Here is a 10,774-nt window from a genome sequence, read left to right on the forward strand (position 1 = left end):
GTTGAAAGGGGATAGATTCCGTATGAATTCAAGGAAGTTCTTCTTCACCCAGAGAGTGGTAGAAAACTGGAACGCTCTTTCTGAGTCTGTCATAGGGGAAAACACCCTCCAGGGATTCAAGACAAAGTTAGACAAGTTCCTGCTGAACCAGAACATACACAGGTAGGGCTAGTCTCAGTTAGGGCACTGGTCTTTGACCAGAGGGCTTCCATGTGAGCGGATTGCTGGGCACGATGGATCACTGGTCTGACCTAGCAGTGGCAATTCTTATATTCTTATGTTTTTAGAGTGTCACTTCTATCAGTATATACAGCTTAGGAATTTTGTTCAGAAATATGTCAAATCTATATCTCAAACTTTATCTGATCAAGTACTAGGCATTGTGCAAATTTTACAAAAAGGTACCCATATTCCTCATATAGCATCTCAATTTTATAAAGATTTCATAACATCCTAAATGAGGTCCTTGTCCTTTCATTCGATATGGGAACATGAATTACTGCTTGAACTTACACCCACTCAATTGAGTTATTTTTGGTGTCAGGTTAATAATTCAGTAAGCTCTGCACTTAAATTGCAGTCTCTCTATTATTTAGCTCATAAAGATATTTGGACTCCAGTCAAAAGTTTGAACATGCATAAATCATCTACTAATTTGTGCTGGACCTCTCAAGATTAGGTGGGTACCTTACTGCACTTACTTGTTGAATGCTAATCTATTACATTGCTAGAAAATGTGGTGAAATCAGTTAACTTATTGGGGTTTAAAAAAGGTTTAGATAATTTCCTAAAAGAGACATCCATTGGCCATTATTGAGATAGCTTGGAGAAATCCAGTGCTTATTCCTAGGATAAGCAGCATAGAATCTGTTTTGCTCCTTGGGCTCTAGCTAGGTGCTCGGAACCCGGGTTGGCCACTGTTAGAAACAGGATACTGGGCTTGATGGACCTTTGATCTGTCCCAGTATGGCAATTCTTATGTTCTTACACGATACTGGAGAGATGTTTGGAGCATAACATTCCCAATTCCTTTCCTCAATACTCCATTGTTTCTACTATTATACTACGCTCACTAACTTTGCCCCTGGATTTTCCTCAGAAGGCATCTAAGCTCTTTGACAATACTAATGGCCGCAGCTATTAAGACTGTTCTTCTACACTGAAAATATACCACCGATGCCACTATCTCACAATGGTGGAATCAAGTTAATTAGCCACTTATGAATATCATCTAGCAGAATACTCTAATTCAATATACTGTTTCAAAAAGATTTTGGCTCCATTCCATCAATATTGTCAATCATTCCCTTCCTTGACCCCAACATTGACTGCAGACTAATTTGATTGCATGTAATCCAATTACATGTAGCATGATCAAAATAATTAAATTGACTAAATTTACCACGCTTTTCTCTTACTATGCAGATGGTTTCTTCTCCTAAGCTGTGGTTAACTTTGATTCTTTGTAATGCTTAGTCTATTTTATTTATTTATTTAGCTTTATACCCTGCCCTCCCAGGAGAGCTCAGAATGGGTTACAAGTTTACATACATAATAAAGCATGGCAAAATATAACATGACAAACATGGTATGAAACAGCATGACAAGCATTGCATGACAAAACATAGGATGGCAGCTTAACATGGCAAACATAGTCATATATACACAAGCGTAGCATGGTAAACATAGCATGGCAGACATTGTATTATTTATACAAGCGTAGCATTTCGAACTTAGCATGGCAGACATTATATTATATATACAATGGGCATGGCAGACATTGTATTTTAAGACCATAAACGGAGACTGCCCAGCCTACTTGAACTGACTAATCCAAACAACTACAACCAGACATAGGAGAACCCACACTCCATTCCCGCACCCTCCAATCAGAAATGTCAAATGAAAAAAAATGTGTGATGGCCTCCTGGCCACTCAAGCAGCAAAACTAGACTATCAATTCTCCAATTTACTGATCACGACCCCAGACTACAAACCCTGCAAAGAATGATTCACTTGTGTGGTTCTGTTTTTGACCTGCATGAAGAATGGCAGATTTATTATCCGACAGAGCAAAGTTTTGCAATACTTGGGTATACCAAATATATAAAGATTGGTAGAAATGACTGATTTACATAAAACAAAAAAGCAGAGCCAACTGCCAACATATTATGGCAGGTTTAAATTGAGATACACTGTGAAAATTTGAAGTTTTGTATGTCATTACACTTATTGAATCTCAAAAAAAAATCCATATGAAAAATGAAGAGAATTCTAACTGGGGCAAACAATATTATCTTTTATGACAATATCACCTATTATGGATTCTCAAAACAATAGGTGATTATATATGCTGTATTTCCCTCCAGCAACTAGAAACAATGGTTTTACTGTAGCTAAAAGGAAAGTCTTATGATCAGTAAAAAAAAAAAAAAAGAACCTATTCATCCCTTTTAATTGAGACTGCTGTTTGTCTAATTTGAAGCCTATTTTCTAAATGAATTTAAATGTAAATTTAAATTGCCTTCCGCTGAGCGTTTTCAGGTTTCACTACGGTCCATGTTGCAACAATGACACTAACTTATGACCTTAAATTCAAATTTTTACTTTTTTTGTTATAACCCCCCAACCCCCTTGGTGTCAGGTCAAAAGCGCGCCGGGACAAAGGCGCGCGCAGACAATTGAGCGCAGCGCGGAGGTGCACGCCAAAGAAAATTACTGTTTTTACGGCTCCGACGGGAACCCCCCCACGGGTTTTGTTGGGGAACCCCCCCACTTTACTTAATAGAGATTGCGCCGCGTTGTGGGGGTGTTGTGGGGGGTGTGGGGGGTTGTAACCCCCCCACATTTTACTGAAACCTTAACTTTTTCCCTATTTTTAGGGAAAAAGTAAAGTTTACAGTAAAATGTGGAGGGTTACAACTCCCCAAACCCCCCACAACGCCGGCGCGATATCTATTAAGTAAACTGGGGGGGCTCCCCAACAAAACCCCCCGTCGGAGCCCCTAAAAACTGTAATTTTCTTCGGCGCGCGCCTCTGTCTTGCGCTCAGTTGTCGGCGTGCGCCTTTGTCTTTCGCCGAGTTGTCTATGAACCAACCCCCCCCTAAAAAAAAAAACCCCCCACATAAAGTCATATGAAAGTTAGGCCTTCACTGACAAACATATTCATTTACGTTGTGGCCCTTTTACTAAGCTTCTTTAGACACAAATGAGCTTAATGCTTTTTAAAAGGACTTACCGTGGAACACACTTGGGCATGCTGTGGTAGTTAAGAATGCAAATAGAATGTTAGGAATTATAAGGAAAGGAATGGATAGCAAAGATGAAAAAGTTATAATGTCTTTGTACCACTCTAAGGTGCGGCCACACCTTGAATAATATGTGTAATTTTATTCTCCACATATTAAAATATATACAGTATAATGAAACTAGAAAAGGTACAGAGAAAGATAACAAAAAATGATAAAGGGGATGGGACGACTTCCCTGTGATGAGAGGCTTAAGCGACTAGGGCTCTTCAACTTGGAAGACAGCTCAGGAGAGATATGATATATGTCTATAAAATGAATGGGTAGATGTGAATTGCTTATTAGGCAGCCCGAGAGCTCGTCTCGACGGGCGTACCTAACGCGGAGCTGGGAGGCCCGCGCGGTAGCCCGTCGGAGACGCGGGACCGTAAGGGGGGAATAGGAGGCAGGGGATTGGTCGGCAGGTCTTCCCGCCGCTGGGAAGACCTGCCATTGGTAGCCGCGGCCGCGGAGGGCGTCGGGAGGGGGGAGGGTTTATAAGTTGAGCCTCGGAGGACTAAGGGCGTTTCTGGTCCTCCGAGGCGGCTTTGGCGGCATGGAGTCGGGTTCGGGTGCCGGTGCCGGTGCGGTCGAGCTGTCCTTTGCAGCAGGGAGCTCATTTGATGAGGAGGAAGAGCCGGTGAGTACCGTGCCGACCCGGGAGCGTTCCCTGCCGCCGAGGCGTTCTCGGGAGATTGCCCGGGAGTCCATTGCGCTGGGGGCTGGAGGGGGACCGTTGGAAATCGCGCGGTCCGGCGGGAGGGCCCGCAAAGTGGTGAGGTCCGGTGGTTCTGTCGGGGGGAGGGTGGTGGCGGAGTCTGGGCGTGCATCGCTGACCGCGGGGGAGGTTGATAGCATGGCCGGGCCTGAGCCACGTGCTGATCTAGTGAGTCAGCCGGATGTGTTGCATACTGCAACAGTGGAGTCAGATTTTTCACTTCCCCAGGCCGGTGACCACTTACTGAGCGGGGGTGCGGTTGCGGGCCCAACGGAGAGAGCAGTGCAGTTCAGGGTTCAGGCAAGTGCTGGGACGGTCGGTGCTGGGGGCCTGGGAGATCCTGTTGGGGGTTTGAGCGTGGGTGTCTCTGCGCCTGCGCAGAGCATCGGCTTGCCCTCTGTTCATTCTTCCTTCTGGCCTCCCTGGGCTTCGGGGTCTTGGGGTGCGGGTTGGAGTCCGGTGCCCTGGCCGATGGGGGGCGCTGGAGTATTCGATCCGGCGTCCGCGTGGGGCCGTGGGATGGGTCGTGGCGGCGGTCCTGCGGATTGGTGGGCCCTTGGGGAGTGGGGGGTGCTGGTGGTCCTTTTGGGGTTCCTCCTTCTGGTGCTGTGCAGTTGTCTGGTCCTTGTTTTGGTTTGTCTTCACAGGTCTTCGCTGGTTCGTCGGTAGGACGTGAAGCTGCGGCCACCTCCTTCCAGGAGCAAGTACAGAGATCCGGTGGTGTTCAGACGGAGGAGCCCGGACGGAGGGGACTTGGTCGTGTGGTTGCTGCGGATGGCGCTGCTGGCGGAGGGATATCGGCGATGTCCGGACAGCGGGGTCCTTACATGGTAGCTGCTGCGGATGGCGCTGCTGGAGGGTCGAGTGGACCGATCATCGCTGGAGGAGCGCAGGACATGGGTAACATGGCCTTAGAGGCTGTTGAGGGTGGGGAACGGGGTAGGAGGATTGGGAAGGGTAAGCGCAAGCGTAAGCGGAGGGCTAGGGCTTCCTCCTCTTCTTCGTCTTCTTCTTCTTTAACCTCCACTGCTTCTTCGTCTTCCTCACGGTCTCGGTCGAGGGCGCTGGGCGAACAGGCGGGGCAAGAGAGTCAGGATAGAGGTGCTCCGGCATTGGTGGCGCTCACCGAGCTATGGGAGAAGGTTCCTAGAAGGTTGCGTCGAAAAATTAAAAAGCGAGCGTGCATTGATGTGTTTCGGCTCTTAGAGGGCAGGACGCGCAGGAGTAAAAAGAAGGCTAAGAAGGAAGAGGGCAAGGTAAAATCGGGTCAGGTCTCCCGTAATGTGGTTAACTGGACGCGGGCGTTTCTTCGTCTGGCCAGCGTATGGGGCCAGGCTCGTCCTCAGGATTATGGCCTGCTCTTGGCGTACGTGGATTCTGTGCTTGACGCTTATCAGCGTTTCGGTGGTTGGGCTTGGCTCAATTATGACGAGGCCTTTAGAGATAAGATGGAAGAAAACAAGCACATGTCTTGGGGTACTCAAGATATCAATTTATGGCTAACGAATATGGCTAGACCTGGGGGAGCTGCGGCGAGTGTTGCGGCTCGATCGATGCAGCAAGGTTCGACGGGCGGGTACCGTTCCTTTCGGTCCGGAGCAGGGCAATCGGGTCAGGGTTCTGGGGGAGGGAATGACCTATGCTGGAAGTTCAACAAAGCGACGTGCCCCTTTCCGGATTGTAAATTCCGGCACGCCTGCTCTCTGTGTGGGCAGGGACACTCAGCGCTTAAATGCCCAAAAAAGGGAGTGGCCTTGCCCTCAGGGGCAGCAAAATGAGGTGGGTTCTTCTGGGGTCCCCACTCCGATTAAGGTGGCGGCCCTCCGGCCGTGGTTGCGCTGTTATAGTGATCGGAGGGCTGCAGTACTTTTGGAGAAGGGTTTTGTTGAGGGTTTTGTTATACCGTACGAGAAGCCGGTGACTTCGGTGCGGGTTACTAACGCATCCTCCGTGAATAGCCTGCGGGAGGTGGTTCGGTCCAAATTGCAAGAGGAGGCTAGACTTGGGCGCATTGCGGGGCCTTTTCGAGAGCAACCTTTCTTGGTTATGATGGTCTCCCCGTTGGCTATCATTCCTAAGAAGGACCCTGGTAAGTTCCGTTTGATTCACAATCTGTCCCGGCCGTTGGGCTGATCGGTCAACGAGGGCATTCCTCGTGACCTGTGTACAGTTCGCTATTCGTCTTTTGATTGTGCGCAACGTCTGGTGGGACAGGCTGGGTGTGGTGCTCTCTTGGCAAAGGTGGACATTGAGTCTGCCTTCCGGCTTTTACCTGTCCATCCCTCCTCGTATCCGTTGCTGGGTTTTCGATTCGAGGGCGGGTTTTATTACGATCGTTGTTTACCGATGGGCTGTTCCATCTCGTGCGCTTACTTTGAGATGTTTAGTACGTTCTTGCACTGGGTTACGGTACGCGTTGCACGGGCGGATTCGGTCGTTCACTATCTGGACGATTTCCTCTTTGTTGGAGCGGCGGGGTCTGCGGTGTGTTCTTGTTTAAAAGCGTCATTTGAAAGCATGGCTGCTACATTTGGTATTCCGTTGGCGGCAGATAAATCGGAGGGCCCAACTACGGTGCTTACTTTTCTGGGTATTGAGATTGATACCGTGGCAATGGTTACCAGGTTGCCACGGGACAAGGTACGTCTCCTGTTGTTGCAGATTTCTCGGTTGGCCGAGTCCCGCAGGGCTACCCTCAGAGACGTTCAATCACTGCTGGGATCTCTTAACTTTGCATGTCGGGTATTGCCTATGGGGCGGGCGTTTGCTCGACGACTGGCTGCTGCCACCTCAGGCGTCCGTGATCGTCGCCACTTCGTGCGTATATCTGCGGGTATCCGGGCGGATCTTAGGATGTGGGTCGGGTTCCTCACGCGGTTTAATGGCACGTTGCCGATTCAACAGCCCGAGTTGTCTAACCTGGATTTGGAACTTTACTCTGATGCGGCAGGTGGCCTCGGTTTCGGCCTTTACTGCCAGGGGGACTGGTGTGCTGCGCCTTGGCCTGCTGCCTGGCAGCGGAGTGGCATTACACGTAATGTGACTTTTTTGGAGCTTTTCCCGCTTCTGGTCGCCTGTGAACTTTGGCCGGCTCGGCTGCGTAATAAGCGCGTGCTATTTTGGTGTGATAATATGGGGGTTGTGGAGGTCGTCAATCGGCATGCCGCAAAATGTTTGCAGGTTAATCAGTTGATGCGTGAGATCGTTCTGCGTTGTTTGCAGCTCAATTTATACATTAGGGCTAGGCATGTGCCAGGGAGTCGCAACTGTATTGCTGATGCGCTTTCTCGCTTTAATTTTTCACAGTTTCGTCGGTTGGCGCCAGACGCGCAGCCTCGGGGGTTGCAGATGCCAGATCATTTATGGAGCCTGGTCGGGAAGGGCTCTGGGACTTGCTGAGACAGTCGGTGGCTCCTACCACATGGACTCGATACAATGCTGGATTCCGTCGATTGTTCGCCTTCCTGTCTTCCCGGGATTGGTCCCCGGGACATGTATCCGAGACCCTGCTGGCGGAATTTGTGCTGGATTCGCATCGTGCTGGTTTTTCACGGGGAGTCGTGGCTGGCCATTTAGCTGGTTTTACATTCTTCTCTAGGGCCTTGGGGTGGCGTTGTCCGTCCTCGGGTTTCCTAGTGCGTAGACTTCTGACGGCTATGGCTAGGATTGCGCCGCGACAACCCGATGCTCGGCAGCCGATTTCTCACGACTTATTGACAAGGTTGATCGTGGAATTGCCGGCGGTGGCTCGGTCCCGATACGAGGTGCTGCTGTTCACTGCTGCTTTTTCGCTTGCCTTTTTCGGGGCTTTCCGCGTCGGTGAGCTACTGGTGCATCCTGCAGATACTGTGGGTGCGCGTGGCCTCTTATTGCGGCATGTACAGTGCGGCGACAGTACAGTTAGTTTATATCTGGCCAGATCCAAGACGGACCAGCTGGGCAGGGGCCGTACGGTGGTTTTGAATAAGATAAATGGTGTTACTTGCCCGGTTACGGCTCTGTGCGCCTATATGGCGGTTCGTCCTCCTTTGGGGTTGGCCTTGTTGTTGCACGTAGACGGCGGGCCCCTTACACGTTATCAGTTCTTAGCAGTGCTGCGTCTAGTTTTGCGCCGATGTGGCGAGGACCCAGCGCATTTTGGTACTCATTCATTTCGGATTGGGGCTGCCACTTGCGCCTTCCTGGCTGGGGTGCCCGGCGAGGGGATTCGACGGTTAGGGCGTTGGTCATCGGACTGTTATAGGAGTTACATCCGGCCTCACGGGATTGCACGAGGTTTAGATCAAGGAGGGATCTAGGTGGGGCAGCTTGGCCTATGTTGCCACTGAGGGGTACCTGGTTTTCGGGGGTGTGGGTGGATGTAGCTGGTTGGTGCATGCTCGGGTCTGACACTTTACTAACCAGGGTTAGGCTTTTACTCTAGAACTGGATTTGATTGTTGGGTTTGCCTTGCAGATGCGGTGTGGCGACAGCGTACTGTGTGGATTGTCGGGCACTCCTTCGTCCACTGGGCGGGAGAGCGTGCCGCGATCCGGCCTGGTGGTCAGCACTTGGGTCTGCAGCACTTGGGCATTCGCGTGTCCTGGTGGGGTCAGCGGGGTATGCGGTGGCATCAGCTGTTACCGTTGCTGGCTGACTTCCGTCGTCGCCCTCGTCGTCCGGATATCCTGCTGCTGCATTTGGGGGGTAACGACGTGGACTCTCAGACGGGGAAGCACCTGATTGACACTATTCTAGGGGATCTTCGGATGATATTGGAATGGTTCCCGGGCACGACGCTGCTGTGGTCGGACATTATTCCTCGACCACGTCGGCTGGAGTCCAGGAGATGGACCAGGGGTTTGTGCAAGGTTAACCGTCAGGTGGGGCGCTGGGTGGAGTCTAGGGGGGGGGTGCAACTACGACACGACTGGGTGGATGTGTCCTGTTTAGGTTTGTTTGCGAGGGATCGGGTACATTTGTCGGACGTGGGCTGGGATTTATTGCTGGACGATTTCTCGTCGGGTTGTGAGCGTTGGGCGCTATCTTAGTCGCAGCTCTGTTCATTGGTGGGGGGGGGCCTGTAAGGGTTTACTGGCCCCTATGGCGGTATCTCGAGCTACTGGCTGGGCTCATCAGGTGATGAGCGGTGGGCCGGCTGGGAGCCGTGCCTGGTGGGTCAGGTGACCCGGGTTACTGGGGCATGTGGGGGACATGCCACCCCCCCAGATTCTAGCTTCATGGCGGGGTCGGGGGGCATAACCTGTTTTATTACAGTAGCTCGAAATAATTGTTTTTGATGTTTATACTGTTTATACATTGTTATGTTATTTAATAACCTGTTATGACCAATAAACTGGGCTGCGGCTAATTTTTACCATAATTAGTGTTGAGTATTTTGTGGGATAATGTAGGGGAGGGGGTAAGGGTGTGATATATTCATAGGTAGCAGGCCTATCCAGATTCCGCTGTTATAGGCAGCCCGAGAGCTCGTCTCGACGGGCGTACCTAACGCGGAGCTGGGAGGCCCGCACGGTAGCCCGTCGGAGACGCGGGACCGTAAGGGGGGAATAGGAGGCAGGGGATTGGTCGGCAGGTCTTCCCGCCGCTGGGAAGACCTGCCATTGGTAGCCGCGGCCGCGGAGGGCGTCGGGAGGGGGGAGGGTTTATAAGTTGAGCCTCGGAGGACTAAGGGCGTTTCTGGTCCTCCGAGGCGGCTTTCCCGCCCGCCCGCCCTTGGGTTTTGGGTAGAGAGGGGTGCGTTGGGATAGTTTGGGCGGTATCTCGAGCTACTGGCTGGGCTCATCAGGTGATGAGCGGTGGGCCGGCTGGGAGCCGTGCCTGGTGGGTCAGGTGACCCGGGTTACTGGGGCATGTGGGGGACATGCCACCCCCCCAGATTCTAGCTTCATGGCGGGGTCGGGGGGCATAACCTGTTTTATTACAGTAGCTCGAAATAATTGTTTTTGATGTTTATACTGTTTATACATTGTTATGTTATTTAATAACCTGTTATGACCAATAAACTGGGCTGCGGCTAATTTTTACCATAATTAGTGTTGAGTATTTTGTGGGATAATGTAGGGGAGGGGGTAAGGGTGTGATATATTCATAGGTAGCGGGCCTATCCAGATTCCGCTGTTATTATGCTTTACAAAAATACTAGGGCCCGGATTCTATAACCAGCGCCTAAATTTAGATGTCGGTAGGCGCCCTGCCAATGGTCAGAAATGGCAGGGTTGAAGCACCTACCAATGCCTAAATTAAAGGCGGCTAAAATGGCCACTAGAATCACAGCTAGCTTGGCGCTTTAGATCGCCTAATTCCAAAGAAGGCATGGCCAACGCCCAAAGTGGCGTTAGGCGATCTATAGCACCAAGCTATCCGTGAATCACACCAAGATAGGCAGCTAAAATGTAGGCCCGGATAACCCGGGCCTACATTTATGCCGCCTATCTTTTCCTAGACCGCAGCAGCCGATCACAGCAGGAAAATTCACCCCTCCCTCATCAGCAGAGCGGCAGGGATTCCACAGAGCCAGGGGGTGAGCTGATATGTTTAAGGGGGTAGAGGAGGGGTGGGGGTGGGGATTGGTGGGGAGGCGGTAACCTTATATGGTAGGGGTAGATGGGGTGGTTCCAGCAGGAGGGATTGGGCATTCTTCTTGCCAGGGATGTTAGTAGGGGATGAGGGTGCCAGCAGGAGGGAATGGGCATCTTTCCTGCTGGCTGATTTGAAGTCGGGTACAGGGGTTCCATGACGCAACCACTCAGCCGATTGCGGCGTGG

General features: G+C 50.9%; 1 protein-coding gene across 1 annotated transcript; it reads left to right on the plus strand.

Annotated features, from left to right (window-relative positions):
• The first annotated feature begins 4,593 nt into the window (after positions 1-4,593).
• LOC117357976 lies at positions 4,594-9,347 on the plus strand. Its single transcript, XM_033939277.1, has 2 exons — positions 4,594-4,907; positions 8,463-9,347. The coding sequence occupies exons 1-2, from the start codon at positions 4,811-4,813 to the stop codon at positions 9,035-9,037; spliced, it is 672 nt and encodes a 223-aa protein (XP_033795168.1). The 5' UTR covers positions 4,594-4,810; the 3' UTR covers positions 9,038-9,347.
• Positions 9,348-10,774: the final 1,427 nt, after the last annotated feature.

The sequence above is a fragment of the Geotrypetes seraphini genome, chromosome 3 (assembly GCF_902459505.1).
Source record: "Geotrypetes seraphini chromosome 3, aGeoSer1.1, whole genome shotgun sequence".
Taxonomy (NCBI): domain Eukaryota; kingdom Metazoa; phylum Chordata; class Amphibia; order Gymnophiona; family Dermophiidae; genus Geotrypetes; species Geotrypetes seraphini.